Source organism: Brassica rapa, chromosome A04 (genome assembly GCF_000309985.2).
Source record: "Brassica rapa cultivar Chiifu-401-42 chromosome A04, CAAS_Brap_v3.01, whole genome shotgun sequence".
Classification (NCBI taxonomy): domain Eukaryota; kingdom Viridiplantae; phylum Streptophyta; class Magnoliopsida; order Brassicales; family Brassicaceae; genus Brassica; species Brassica rapa.
The window spans coordinates 9,086,321-9,102,378 of NC_024798.2; the positions used below are offsets into that span (position 1 = coordinate 9,086,321).

The 16,058-nt window shown below is 34.9% G+C and overlaps 3 protein-coding genes across 3 annotated transcripts; 1 reads left to right on the forward strand and 2 right to left on the reverse strand.

Annotated features, from left to right (window-relative positions):
• Positions 1 to 386: 386 nt before the first annotated feature.
• On the forward strand, positions 387 to 2,238 carry LOC103863819 (phenolic glucoside malonyltransferase 1). The gene has a single exon (XM_009141573.3). It carries the CDS (start codon positions 616 to 618, stop codon positions 2,014 to 2,016), a length of 1,401 nt encoding a protein of 466 aa, XP_009139821.1. The 5' UTR covers positions 387 to 615; the 3' UTR covers positions 2,017 to 2,238.
• Positions 2,239 to 8,754: 6,516 nt separating this feature from the next.
• LOC117133331 lies at positions 8,755 to 10,209 on the reverse strand. The gene has a single exon (XM_033289325.1). It carries the CDS (start codon positions 10,207 to 10,209, stop codon positions 8,755 to 8,757), a length of 1,455 nt encoding a protein of 484 aa, XP_033145216.1.
• Positions 10,210 to 12,167: 1,958 nt separating this feature from the next.
• On the reverse strand, positions 12,168 to 13,757 carry LOC103863820 (germin-like protein subfamily 1 member 13). Its single transcript, XM_009141574.3, has 2 exons — positions 13,610 to 13,757; positions 12,168 to 13,503 (listed from the first exon to the last, which is right to left on the reverse strand). The coding sequence occupies exons 1-2, from the start codon at positions 13,731 to 13,733 to the stop codon at positions 12,959 to 12,961; spliced, it is 669 nt and encodes a 222-aa protein (XP_009139822.1). The 5' UTR covers positions 13,734 to 13,757; the 3' UTR covers positions 12,168 to 12,958.
• Positions 13,758 to 16,058: the final 2,301 nt, after the last annotated feature.

Consider the following 16,058-nt stretch of genomic DNA (forward strand, 5'->3'; position numbering starts at 1 on the left):
CGCATAAGACGCGGATATATAGTTATTATTCGTTATACACATATTTTTTAACTATTATTAAAATGCAAAAAATATGTATAGTAGAATAGTTAATATTTATAATCACTAAATATAATTATTTTTATATGTTTATTCCCTCCAGTGTGCGGATTATCACATAGTGGATTATCACATAGTATTATGTTGTTAAAGTAGTTTGAAAAATAAACAGTATAACCAGCTTTTTATAATGGAATTAAACTACCACATTTTGGTAAACCTGCTAATAATTCTAAAATTTGAATACAATTTCATTTTACTTTTTTTTTAATTAGTTTTCATTTAGTTATAGTTTAAATGGATTTCATCTCCAGATTATTGAATTACGCCACCATCGTAAAATTGAAAAAGCTTATACACTATTCATTGACGAGATTTAATTCCTTTTTTTGGTCAAAATTATCTTGGAAATTTCTTATGGCTCTCTTTTTCTTATTCTCTATAGTTATGTTAATTATTTTTCTCTTGTTTACGCAAAATTGAATTTCTCTACCTTGTACAGAACATCTCTTTTATATCTGGATATATATGATAGTTTCATCGCCACTTATCTCGCACCACAGGATTACTTAAGAAATGGTGTCTGCACTTAACGTCATCGACGTGTCACGAGTCACCCCTTCTGACTCACCTGAGCCTTTCACTCTATCGCTCACTTTCTTCGACCTAATCTGGTACAAACTCCACCCTGTCGAACGAGTCATGTTCTACCGACTCGCTGACGCAACTCGTCCTTTCTTCGACTCAGTCATCGTCCCCAATCTCAAGTCCTCTCTTTCCTCATCCCTCTCTCACTACCTCCCGCTCGCCGGAAAACTCGTCTGGGACTCACTCGACAAAAAGCCTAGCCTTGTTTATTCCCCAAACGACGCCGTTTCATTTACTGTCGCTGAGTCGAGCGCAGAATTCTCACTCTTAACCGGTAACAAACCGTTCCCCACCACCGAGTTGTACCCACTGGTGCCCGAGTTACAAGTCTCCGACGAGTCAGCCTCAGCCGTATCGTTTCAAGTCACGCTTTTTCCAAACCAAGGGTTTTGCATCGGCGTAACCGCACACCATGCCGTCTTAGATGGGAAAACGACAACCATGTTTCTCAAATTCTGGGCCAACGCATGCAAACGCCAACAAGACCAAACGGTAAACGCTTCCGTACCGCAGGATCTAATCCCGATTTATGATCGTACGGTCATAAAAGCTCCGGGCGATATCGAAACGAAGATTATGAATCAGTTGAATTCCTTCTTCAAAATGGTCTCCGGCGGCAAAGAACCAGAGAACCCGAGGAGCTTAAAGATTCTTCCGTCGCAGGAGCTTAGTCCCGACGTCGTCCGATTCACCCTCGATCTCACTCGTGAAGATATCCAAACGCTTCGAGAGCGACTCAAGAGAGAATCTTCTGCTTCCTCCTCGTCACCTAAAGAGCTTCGCTTGTCGACGTTCGTGGTAACGTTCTCGTACGCGTTGACATGTTTGATCAGAGCTCGTGGCGGAGATCCGAAGAGACCGGTCGGGTACGGGTTCGCGGTGGATTGTCGGAGCCTTCTTGACCCGCCGGTTCCGTCGAATTACTTCGGGAACTGCGTGTCGGCGTCGCTTGGAATGCCGTTAACGGCGGAGACGTTTATGGGTGAAGAAGGGTTCTTGAGTGCTGCGAGGATGGTTAGTGATTCGGTTGAGGGATTGGATGAAACGGTGGCGTTCAAGCTTCCGGAGATTATGGGAGCGTTTATGAGTAGTCTTCCACCAGGAGCGCAGCTTTTATCTGTTGCCGGGTCGACCCGGTTTGGAGTGTACGGGTTGGATTTCGGGTGGGGCAAACCGCAGAGAGTTGTGATTGTGTCCATCGATCAAGGTGAAGCGATATCTATGGCGGAGGGTAGAGATGGGAATGGTGGTGTGGAGATTGGCTTCTCCCTCAAGAAACATGAAATAGAGTCTTTGATTGATTTGCTTCATCAGGGTTTAAAAAGTTAAATCACTTTTCCTTTTCTTTTTCTTTTGCAAAGGAATTGAGTAATAAAATAATCTGAAACTGAGTTTGTGTTTCAGTAATAACAGTTGTGATTAGATAATCTATTCATCTCTCCTTTCTTCAAAGAAGTCATCTTCTCAAATACGTGAAGGAAAATATAGTGACGAACTTTTGTTATTAACGATCATTTTATAGTAAAGCTGTTTATTAAATGAAGTTTTTAATCATACAATCACTTTTGTTATTAACGATCATTTTATGGTAAATAAATAAAAAATCAATTTTATCTATTTTATATTATATAATTAAATTTAAATGATATTAAGATAGATATAAAATATTTTATAGTAAAGCTGTTTATTAAATGAAGTTTTTAATCATATGGTTTTATGATTATTGTCATCTTAAAACAAAAATTTAAACCATTAATAAACTTTTTAATTTGAGATGTCTAATAGTTTTAGTAATTTATAATAATTTTTAATTGAATGCTAATTTTAAATATAAAATATTATTTAAGTTCGCAATATATTTTCAATGCAAATATCAATATATAGTTTGTATTTTATATGATATGTATTTTAATTAAATGATATATATATATATATATATATATATATATCAATATAAACACTTATTAAATAAAACTTCTTACTCATGTGGGTTATAACTATTTATATCTTATTATAACAAAAAAATTTAAACCATTGATAACAAAAATTTGTTTGAGACTTTTAACAGTTTCGTAATTTATACTCGTTTTTAAAATTTCAAAATACAACATACACGAAAAAAATCTAATTTTTTCTATAAGGTTAATGCAATTGTGTAATTTATTTTAATTACAAAGATTTAAACAAAAATGATTGAATGTATACAAATTGTTAGCAAATCTTTGTTATTGGAAATCATTAATTGTTATATATATATTTTAATAACATTAGGTAATTCCGTAGCTTTATTTAAAGAAAGAATGAAAAATAACTTTTAATACTAATAAATGATTTTATGATCAGTTTAATGAAAACTATAGTTTATATTTAGATGGACCAACTTACTTTTCTAAGGATTCTCGAAAATAATTCTCATGATGACACATGTCATGCGTCTAATGTTGTAATACTTCTCTTTTAATATATAGGGGATGTAATTGGATAACACAAATAGCTAATAAGTCATTCAAGCGGAAATTATACAAAGAACATTAAATTTTTATCATAAGATTTGTTTGATAGTATATAACTGATAAGCTTGGTCTTACCATAGAAGCTCCTAAGGTCAAACTGACATTTGAAGATTCTTCCAGCAAATCTCCATTTGGTGTCAACATTAATCTAGAAGTGAAAATTGAGAACTGCATTGTTCCCGTTAATTTTCATGTGTTGGAGATGGGAAGCTCATCGATGCCTCCTTTTCTTGGAAAATATTTTCTGGCTACAGCAGGAGCAGTTTACATGCATAAAAGGAAATATTTCATTTTCCAACATTGATGAGGATGTCTTCTACAAAGTAGTGCCAGCACAAAGAGGTATTCATCTTGCTACGTACATTATGATATCTGATGAACTTTTGTCTGTAACTGTTTCTCAGATATACTAAAGTGATAATAACAATGTCAAAGAAGTCTAAGATGGAGACATTGGGATACAATTTCATAAGTCTAGGTGATAGAAAAAGAAGAAGATGAAGACAAAAAGGTTCAAGGACTATCTTCATTTGACACTGGTTCCTTAGGGCTTCTCATATGGCGTCATTGGGTACAAGGTGCACAATAGAGGCTTATCACTACCATTCACGAAAGTTAGAGCTATTTATCACTTCAGACTGAAAGACAAAGGAAATGATTTTGTGAAGCTACTAGATATTGAGAATTGTTAGCAAGTTCCCAATCTCATCTGGACTAACTGATCTTCAAAGTGGAGCTAATGACTTTAAACAAGCGCATGGCGGAAGGCAATCCACTGCTAAGTTTTTTAGGATTAAAAAAAGTTTGTGTCGTAGAGTATCCAGTGTGGGTTGATACCATCTTGGTGTTGGTCGACAGCCACCCACCCTTGGAGTGACGATCGACACCCACAAGTATCAGTTGACACTCATCTTCGTTCTCAGGTAATACTCTACTTTTTTAGCTTTTATTTGGTTTTCTTTGTTTTTGGAGGACAAAATTGGACTATAACACCAGGGACAGTGTTGTTTAAGTCTGAGGGATGTATTTATTGACATTGTGTTCTGTTGGGAACTATGTGATTTTCTTGGAACTAATCACCTAACTATTTAAGTAGCACCATTTTTCGAGTTATTGACTTCATGACATATTACATGAAAAAACAAATTGGATTGATCGGCCGATAACATTCATGCTTGTGTGAGTGTCTGAAGGATCCAAAACTAATGGGAGCGCGTTGTTCGCAGATTACTTGTAATGCTAATGAGCAATGAGAGAAAGTCGACGAGAAAGGAGACTTTAACGTGTGAGAGGACGATCTCTCTTCATCTCTGGTCATTATTCATACTGAGGTACATATCTCCTATATATTAATTGAGGATCATTTAAAAATTTATAACTTTAAGTTTGTACTAATTAAAAAAAGACTATGCTTATGTGTCACTTAATTAGAATGTCAATTTAGCTTACGTAGCAACTTAAAAATCAATTGAAAAAAATGTTGGTTCAAATCCAATTACTATGTAATATTATATTAATCCAAAATATAAGAAGCGTTTATTCTTTTCTTAAATAAAATTTACTGAATTACCAAATATGATTTACATATATATGACAATTAATGAATGTGAATAATAAAGATTTGATAACAATTTTTGCATCCTTCTTCATTTTTGTTTAATTTATATTATTAAAAAAATTAAACAATAACATTAACCATATAATAAAAAAAAATAGATTTTTCTTATATGTTATATTTTTTTAAAAATGACTTAAAATTACAAAAATGAGAAAACCTTATATGTTATATTTTGAATTTTTTTTTGATGAAATTTCAAATTTATTGATCTATCAAAAGAATGTTATGTACAAATGCTCAATGCTGTAAAAATAGCATCAGTGCACAATGAATCCTAAAGTGTAACTTCGAACCATCTTGTTAGTAGCCCCTCCAGTTTGTGTTGCGGTTTATATCTCGATGAACTGATTCGGTTTCTGACTGCTTTGTCTATGAGTCTGCTCAGTTGATCCGTAGACTTCCAACACTGCTGGTGGCACCTTGCATTTCTCTCCCTCCAGATGTGATACACTACAGTTTGGAACAGCATCTTTGCAAGGATCGTGTCAAGACTTTTCCGTCCCATTCGCTGCAAGTGATTCACCGTCCATTGCCAATCCGGGTTGATATTTCTCCCAATGAGCGGTCGTGCAAGAGGCTCCCATATCGTATATGAATATGGACAAGCGAAGAAGAGATGATCTCTTGTTTCATCTCTTTCTCCACACAACACACACCCTTGCACAATACCCCAAGCCCGCATACGATCTCCTGTCGACAGTCTGTTCCGAATGGCTAACCAGGCTATAAAAGAGAAGCGAGGCACCCCTTGCGCGAACCAGACCACTCTGCACCACTCCACTTTGCTTCTCTTAATTCTAAGTTGATCCCACGTCCTAGCGGCTGAGAACGTTGTCCTGTAGTCATCATCACCATGCTTCCACAATATAATATCTTTTCCTTTGTCAGGGGCCGGAGGCGCAAGCGCTAAGATATTATCATAGAGTTCATGGAACCGCCTGCTCCTCCCTCCTCTAATATTCCACTCATTACCTGCCACTGCATCACAAACCTTAGCATGTCGCATTACTCCCAGATAGGTGGTACCAGCCGGACCTGTAACATTGATGAGTCTGCCCTTTCCCAACCAGTCGTCGAACCAGAAGTAACATGTCTTGCCATCTTTAATATCAACCCTAAGAAACTCATAAGCCAAATCTCTTAACTTCAGTAGTTTCCTCCATATCCAAGATCCCTTTGATTCATCCCGCACATCCCAAAAGGAGTTATACTTAAGCAAATAGTGATTAACCCAACTGACCCATAAGGATGACGGTTGGGTAAATAATCTCCATATAAGCTTTAGAGCAAATGCTTTTGCCGTATCTCTGAACTTTCTCACTCCCAATCCGCCTTCATCCTTAGGTGCGCAGAGATCCTCCCAGCTTACCTTGGCCTTATGTGTTTGAGTAGGAGATCCAGACCAGAGAAACGCGCTACACATGCTTTCAATGGTATCCAAACACTTAGCAGGAAGAATAAAAGCTGAGCTCCAGAAGTTAACCATGCTAGTAATGACAGACTGAATCAGCTGAAGCCTTCCTGCAAACGAGAGAGCTCTGTTGGACCAACACAACATTCTACTTCGGATTTTGTCGATGAGAGGGTCATAGTCATGGCTAGTGAGTGTTTTCGTAGTAAGAGGCATGCCTAAGTACCGAATAGGGAGTGTGCCTACTCCAATGCTTAAAGATGCTGCTGTCGCTAAAATATCAGCTATGTTTCGCCCTGTCACATAGATCGATGACTTCACTGCGTTAATATGTAAACCAGACATGGCTGCAAACCGACGCATAACTTCCATAATACCCAATAGCGATTCTGAGGTACCATTGGTAAATACCAAAATATCGTCAGCGAAACTCAGATGTGTTAGCTTGACGCCTTGACACTGAGGATGATACGCAAACTATCCTGCTTCTGCGGCTTTGTTGAGCAATTTTGATAGGACGTTGTTAAGGATAACATACAGATATGGCGAGAGGGAGCATCCTTGACGAATGCCTCTAGCACTGGTGAAAAACCCCTCCAGACTCCCGTTCACTTCCACTGAGAACGCAGCTGTAGATATACATAGTCTGATCCACTGAATAAACTGAGGAGGCAGTCCCATTGCTTGTAAAACTGAAGTGATGAAAGACCACTTGACTGTGTCAAAATCTTTCGAGATATCGAACTTGATGGCGCATTTCTCTTTGTTTGTGGTCTTATGATAACCAGTAACAAGCTCAGAAGCGAGTAAGACGTTTTCCAGAAGTAAACGCTCAGTGATAAATGCACACTGATTAGCTTCAACTGCTGCAGGGAAAATTATCTTCAGTCTATTGGCTAAGACTTTAGAGATCACCTTGTAGAGAAGATTGCAACACGCGATGGGCCGGTAATCCTTCATAGTCTGAGCAGTAGTTGTCTTAGGAATCAAGGAGAGTATAGTAGCATTCACTCCGGTGGGCATAAACCCGAATATGAAGAAAGACTGGATTGCCACGATGAAGTCCCGTCCAATGACTGGCCACGCTGCAATAAAAAATTCTTTGGTGAAACCGTCAGGCCCAGAAACTTTATCATTTGGGAGAGAGCGGAGCGCTTGCTGTATTTCTGCAGCAGTGACCGGCCGAACTAAACAAGCTGAATCGTCCCGAGAGCATCTATATGTTAACAGATCTTGTAGAGCATCAACAGTAATGTCCTCTGTAGTCGGGTCTTGTCCTTGCAGAAAAGATTGAAAATGAGAAACTGCTTCTTTTTTAATATCTGATGATGTTGTGAGCACTTCTCCCTGCGCTGTCACCAAACTCCTGATCGTGTTTTTAGCTATTCTCATCTGAACCATATTGTGGAAAAACGTTGTATTCTGATCTCCTGCCGTAAGCCATCGGACACATGACTTCTGCCTGTAGAATTTTTCCTCAATACGGGCCAAAACATTCCATCTCTCTGCTGCCTCAGCCGCCCTTGCAACGTTGTCGGGCGATGGATCCTGTAATACTATGTTTTGACATTCACAAAGCTCATTATAAGCTTGCTTAGTGCGGGCTGGCAAGTTTCCATAGTGTGTCTTGTTCAACTCCCGAAGCGGTTGCTTAAGAAGCTTCAGCTTCCTATTGAAAAGGGAGAGTGCTGTCCTGGAGGGGTAGAGAGCTTGAGTCGAGTCCCAGACTCTCTGAACCGTCGGCAAGAAATCCTTGTGCTCAGCCAGAAAGTTGAAAAATTGAAATGGCTTCCTAGCATCATTTGTAACTCCTGCTGTGCGAACCAAGCACCTTGCGTGATCCGATATTCCACCAGCATCAAATTGTGCTGAAGAGAGTGGATAACGACTTAGCCAATTCTGATTAACCAATGCTCTGTCCAACTTCTTTCCAATAGGGTCCGCAACTCGATTGTTCCACCACGTAAACAACGCACCAGTGAAGGGTAAATCCATGACAGAGCAGTCTGTCATTGCTTCCTGGAAATGTCTCATGCCAGACATATCTCTGCGATAATCCAATGCGCGAGAATGCTCTGAAGAGGCCAAAGTTTCGTTGAAGTCTCCTATCAATATCCAGGGGAGGTTCAAATGATCATAAGCAGCTTTTGCTCCTCTCAGCTCTTCCCATAGTCGAATTCGATCCACTGCAGTGTTGTATGCATAGACAGCAGAGCACACAAATTGCTCTCCAGTACTAGGCACCTGGATTGCACACGTGATTACCTGTGCGCTCATATGCAGTTGCGTGACAATAACTTGATCAGACCAGCAGACCCAAATCCTGCCCAAGGGATGGTAGTTGTAGTTCGTGAGGGATTTCCAACCTGGCATGGCAGCACTCATGCACCACTGATGATTAGACTCCTGCACTCTCGTCTCTACTAGGCACCCAAAAGAAGGCTTCTCCACTTGCAACCATGCTTTAAGTGCTCTATGCTTGCGTGGTAAGTTGAATCCACGCATATTCCATGCAAAGAGAGACGTCATAACTTCCTAACGGAAGTTTTTTTTGTTGTCCCTTGCTTACCAGCATATATCAGGTCTTTGGTTCGAACAATCTTCCCCCGCATCTGCTTCTGAGCCGATCCAGGCTTCCTACCTTGGTTTGAAACCTGCACTCCTGAAACTTTCTTTCCATCAACATTAGTCTCTAATATTTCACCCTCCTCAACTTCCTTCCCATTCTCCTCCATAGCATCCTCCTCCTCCTCTACGATACCCTGTAAGGGACTGAAACGTGAAGGAGAAATTACTATAGCCCCTTCCCCACCAGTATCACCCACCTGTTTCATTCCTCGACCATTTTCCCAGGCGCCAACCCCATTGGTGTGAAAAACCTCTGTAGTAGGCTCAGTTAGCTTAATGCCTTCCAGTGCAGCAACGTTATTAGCCACATGCGTAAGCGCTTCCAAATCCTGAATCAGATTCTCAAATACATTCCCTTCCTTAATCACATCTTCCTCCACAGTTACTACCTCGTTTCCCTCCACCACTTCAACACTGTCTCCAGCCTTGTCTCCTCCGTGAGGTATAACAGCAAACAAAGACGCTGCTGTCTCCTCTACCTTCTTATTTAGGATTCTAATCTCCTTACTCGAACAGTCCTGACCTTTATAGCCCCACCTGCGACAGACACTACAACGAGGAGGAAGCCAAGGAAAATTAACTTCCACTTCATGCGCAGAGCCAGCATTATCCTTAAAAGAGATTTTCTCCACCAGAGGTTGGTGTAGGTTGACCTCCACAAAAGCTCTGGCCACATCAAGCCTCACACACTTCTCCGTACTTGGGTGAAGTTTCACAAACTGACCGACTGCTCTGGATAAGCACTTCAGTCCCTTGTGAGAGTAAAGGTTGTTTGGGACTCCCTTAAGATCAACCCACAAAGGCATAGCCGAAAGATCTGGAGGATGCAGTGCAGACTCTGGAGTCCAAACATTGACTACCAAAGGGATATCCGCAATGTGCCAATATTTCCTTCGAATCACACGATTCCTCATCTGACTGTTCTCAATGCGAAACAAAACTGTGTTCTTTTCAATGAACTGGACATCGATCTTTGTACCCGCCTTGGGAGCAGACCAGATACGATTGACAGTTGCGTGAATTGAACCCACATGAGGAGCATCTCCAATTAAATAACCCACCACATAGCTTTTCCACAGGAGCTCCGCCTCATCAAAAATCTTTTCGGGAATCTGAAGTGAGGCAACACCATCCACTACATCTACAATGGCTTCTGGTTCGCCTCCTCCCATCTTCTTCTTCGCCCAAGGAGCAGAACGTGGAGATCCATCACTCTGGCGCTTGCCATCGACAGTCGCTGCGCTCCCCTGCTTCGTCATCTCCACAGCCGCAGGCTCAGTAGCTATCCCGGTTGCCCCCAAAGCCTGAATAGACAGCCGCCGTGGCGTCACTATCACTCGCGTCGCCGCCATACGACTAAAAGCATTAAAATAACTTTAAATTAAAAAATGTAAATTTCCTTAAGGATACGACTAAAAGCATTAAAATGACATGTATCAATTCGACTAAAAGCATTATATTTTGAATTTTTAAAATAACTTTAAATTAAAAAATGTAAATTTCCTTAATCATACGACTAAAAGCATTAAAATGACATGTATCAATTCGATGGTTGATATGAAATCTTTCAAAACCATATGGAAGATAAATGTCAAAATAATTCAACTGTGAAAACAATACTGTTCATTTAATGTCCAATCCGATCAACACATCTATACTATTATTTGATAAGTGAATTTGCTGATTTGTTATATTCTCCATGATTTTAAGCTGAGTCAATAACTTTTTTTTTTTTTTTTTTTTTGTCGTCGAGTCAATAACTTTTTCATAAATATTTTTTCATATATAATTAACAGTTTTGAAAACAAGATAATTACAATATTTCATCTATACACAAAAATTTGAAATTATCTTATTTATTATTATATTAAAAAAATTCATAGGTGAGTCAGTGGTTTTAATAAATAATTTTAATAATAATTGTATTAGATAATACACAGTTTTAAGAAAATGGATAATTATCACCTACACAAATATTTGATATTATATTATTAAAATTATATCAAAAGATTCTTCTCTTATATTTCATGAAAGGATTATTATATCTATATTTTGATATTAAAAAGTTAAATAATTTTGGATTTTGTTGATTTAAAATCATCGGTAGCATATACAGTTTATTATTTTAATCTATACTATTATTTGCGAAGTAAATTTTCAGAATCGAGCTCTCACGTTAAAAGTTATAGTGGTTAATATCGTTTATACCCTTAATAAATAAAATGTATAAATAAATTAAAAAATAAAAACGAAATTTTAATTTATTTGATTATATAATTGATTAACATTAATAATAGTAAGAATTATCCAAAATCTGAAAATATAATTTGAAAAATGGATAATTTCTAGATATATTGTATTGTTATCTGAAAAATCTTTTAGTGAAAAATTAAAAACATAATTATATAACTATATATTAAAATTCTTAATTATAAAATTAATTGAATTATCCAAAATCTAAAAATATAATTAAAAATAATAATTTATATATATATTGTATTGTTATCTCAAAAAGTCTTTTAGTAAAAAGTTAAAAAAACATAAATTAGATAATTAAATATTAATCAAATAAATTTTTTAATTATATAATTAATTTATTTGATTATATAATTGATTAAAATTAATAATAGTAAGAATTATCCAAAATCTGAAAATAAAATTTTAAAAAGAGATAATTTCTATATATATTGTATTTGTTATCTGAAAAAGTCTTTTACTGAAAAGTTAAAAACATAATTATATATCAATATTTTAATCAAATAAAATTATTAATTATATAATTAATTGAATTATCCAAAATCTAAAAAAATAATTAAAAAAGATAAATTCTATATATATATATATTGTATTGTTATCTGAAAAAGTCTTTTACTAAAAAGTTAAAAAAAACATAAATTAGATAATTAAATATTAATCAAATAAATTTTTTAATTCTATAATTAAAATAGAATATTAAGTTATTTTAAGATTTATTTTAATATAATGAATATAGTGTACAAAAAACTTTTCAAAAATTTATGAAAATGTTTAAGCTCGCATTGCAGGCAAAACACCTAGTTTATTAGTGTTAAGTTTAATTTTTTTTTTGAAATTGTAAATTTTGCTAATATGTGTTACAACCAACTGGTTACCAGAAAATCTCATGTCTATGTTCTACCAATACAAAGCAGTACACGTTTACGTGTCCAAAAGAAACATACTAAAAAACTTGCAAAGAAAAAAAATGATGAATATTTTAAAACATAAGAGATCACATAAATATTTTCAAAAACAGTGGTACATTTATTTATTTATTGTAAATCATATTTTAAAAATAAAGATAATTCTTATGTATATATATTATGTTGTCATTTTCTATTATAAAAGTTAAAAACTAAGATAAAAACATTTTATAATTAAATATTAATAAACAAAAACATTTATATAAATATATTTTTAAAACATTTGTAATATGTGAATGTTAAAAAATTTGACTCAATAACAAGCATATATATTTTGATGAAAAGCTTTATCATATATAAATATTTTGATGTTTGATTTAAACTTTTCGAGAACATTTGAATTAATAAAATATAAACATTCGTAAGACGATTATATCCGCATATGCGGGCAAAACACCTAGTGATATATTAATTATAGTTTAGTTCCAAAATTTTTAATAAAAATTGATCCGGTCCATCGGAAAGAAATTATATAATAACAACAAAAAATATTGTATATATAAAAAAAAAAAAAAAAAAATAATGATCAAATATATTAAAAATTTTATCGATAACATATACAAATAAATTCACTCTGCGTAAGGCGCATGTTTTATCCTAATTAGAGTTTTTATACAAGAAAAACGTTAGGGGATTTACACGGTTAGATAACTACAACGTAATAGTTATCATTATCTTAATATTCTATATCCTTATCTCTATAGTGTCTGGATTTGATCTCAGCTATATTTGAGTAGTTATGAATCTCCAAATTAATATTAAATACTGTATCAAACTAGGTGAACAACACCATATTTTATTTTATTAAGTAGTATAACTTTTAATTCGTATTACATTATTGTTTTGAGTGTTACAACGATACACTCTTAATGACTTAAATTCAGTTCTTAAACTTTGCCTCAAGGTCTTTGACAACATTGATATCCAACTGGAACGCTTGAGCAAGAACTTCTGGATTAATCGGAGGGTTTGATCCAAACACAGTATCTGCGATAGTGATGACACCAGCGTTCTGGCTACTTAATCCTGCAAAGGCCACCGCGGGAGTTTTTCCGACGTTCACTTGAAAATGGATCATTCCTATTGGGAACACGAACACATCCCCGGGGTGCAAAATTTTGGCGAATAGACGGTTATTGTCTTGATTGGAAGAGACAAAACCAACATATAATGTTCCCTCGATTAGGACAAGGATCTCAGTGCCACGTGGGTGCGTGTGGGGTGGGTTTTGGCCGTATGGCGCATAGTCTATGCGAACTAAGGATATTCCCATAGTGTTTAGCCCTGGAATTTGATCAACATTCACTGTTGTTACGTTGGATTTGACTTTATTATCAGTGTTGCCAGCCATGTTGAGGCCTGAGTAGAAAAAGTCTTCGGCCTTTGCTTGCTTCGGATCCTTACAGAATTTACCATTTACGAAGACTACACATGGAAACATCAAGTCAAAAGGTATATCCAAATATTTGATTCAATCATAATAAATGAAAAGAGTAAGTAGAGAATTAAGGAAATCAGATTCTATTCGTACCACCATTATTGAGGTTATTAACGGCCACACAGAAGTCTTGGAGAGGACTTGGATCATAAGCATTGCCAAAGGGCATGACCAATGCTAAAGTCATAATAGTGATGATAGACTGAGAAACCTTCATTTCAGACAGAAGGTTATATGCCAATGCGCTTAAAGATTTGTTATTTTGTGTGTTGTTTGTGAAGGATTAATGCTTACTATTTATAGGGCAAGAGAGTATGGCATGTTTGACATGGTCAAGTCAAGTCATTAATATTAATATACATTTGTGTTTCGTATGTGTCAACGTAGCAGTTAAAGCGTTTAACAAGTCTATCTTTAACTGTATATTATTTCTTTACAACAATTATACATTAATTAATAAACTATTTGCATGTCTGTATGTGCACAAAAGACCGCATGTTGGAACTTTGGATAGCAGAAGTAGAATAAGTATACACTTTATTAGGCCTGGGACGGATCGGGTATCCGGACAATTTTAAGATATCTCGATTCGGATTTTTATTCGGTGGATCAATAATTTTACTATCCTTATCCGGATTCGGAGTTCATGGATATTCGGGTGTCGGATATTCTTTTCAAAATTATAATATCCGGTGGATATCCGGATCCAGATCCTTAAAATAAATAAAAAATAATATTAATATATATAAAATATTAACAATAATTAAAAAATAAAAATATATATAATTTTTTTAATTATTTCTATGTATAATATTACAAAATTTACATAAAATTTATATATACTATTATAAAAATAAAAATGTATTTAATAATTAATTTTTATATATAGATATTACTATTTTTGAAATAGTTATTAATAAAATTTACGGATCCGGATATCCAGACTAAACAATCAAGATATCCGGATCCGGATCCAACATTTTACTATCCAGATCCGGATTCGGCTTTGACGGATCCAACATTTTACTATCCGGATCCAGATTCGGCCTCTTCAGATATCCGAATTTTTGGATCGGATCTGGATCGGATCTCGGATCGAATCTGGATCTCGGATAAAAGTCCCATGCCTACACTTTATAACTGTGAGGATCGTATTTCTGAAAATAAATCGCAATATCGTACATAACTTTTCTATCTCGGTTAAAGAATTGATGAAACGTGATATTAGACAACGGAAACCATGTTGTATTATTAAGTTATTAAGAGCATGATGATTAATAGAGGTTCTTAGGGTGATATTCTTAGCGGAATATAAGAAACCGTCTCTTAATTTTTAAATAAAAAAGCTAAGAACCGGTTTTTAAATATCTAAAAACCGGTTCTTAGTTTTTTTAGTTAAAAGTTAAGAGACGGTTTTTATATTCCATTAAAAATTTTACCCTAATAAACCCCATTAATCATGCTCTAAGTGGTATGAATAAAAGATCCCAAATTTATTAATTATTTCTGTTTGATGGGTTACTATGCTAACCTTATTCAGGGCAGTTGGTAATTCTTTTCTTGGTCCATGTAACAAATACTAAAGATTTGATTAGGTATCCACTATCCATAGATCTTTAATTGTAGGTAGAAAACTGTGTAACTAAATCAATACAGAAAAAGTAATGTTATGTTTAAATATCTAGTTACGTACAAATAAATCAATTGTTAGTCTTCTAGTTTTTGAACTACCACAACAACGACAAAACAACGAACAACTAAACATCTACGAAGGTCTCACAAAAACAATTTGATTGTTTGTTTTGGGGAGCCAACTCCTCTCATGCTCCTATTTCTATAGAGATAATTTTCTATGGACTCATTTGATCTCCTATGCCCCTTTTTCATAATTTTTTTTTTTGATCACAACCCAAACTTCCAAATCAAATCTCCCCCACGCTTCAAAACTAAACCCCTTGGACAAATATTTAAGTTCTATACTTTCAAATTCGGAAAAAAAAATATTTTAAAATTATTTTTAATCTTATTTTGATGATTTTTGCGAAAATATGAAAAAAAAAATTTTGATTTTTGAAATATTTTTTTATCAAATTCTATAAATCAAATAAAAAATATTCATGTTTCCAGTTTAATTTTATGATTTTTCATTTGACATATAAAATTAAAATAAAAAATGTGTCCTAGAGAGGAGATGTTTCTGTTTTGGGTTGAATGCTTAAAAACCCTCCCACTCATAAGCTCCAAATTATTTATCTCATCTAGGGGTAGGGGTGGACACAAACAGGATATTCATGATTTTGAATGTATTTCTGATTCATTCCTCTTTTTTAAGATCATCATTTTTATAATTTATAATTGTTTTCCCACTATTTACATATCTGTAGAAATTGTATTTAACTAAATTTTTCATTTATTACGTAGAAAAAAAAATCTAAATTTGTAATGTATAAACAGTTTCATTACAAAAGTAAATATTGTTTTTCAAAAAGGTTTTGAGTAACCAAATATTGAGTAACCAAATATTTTATTCATCATTCTAAAA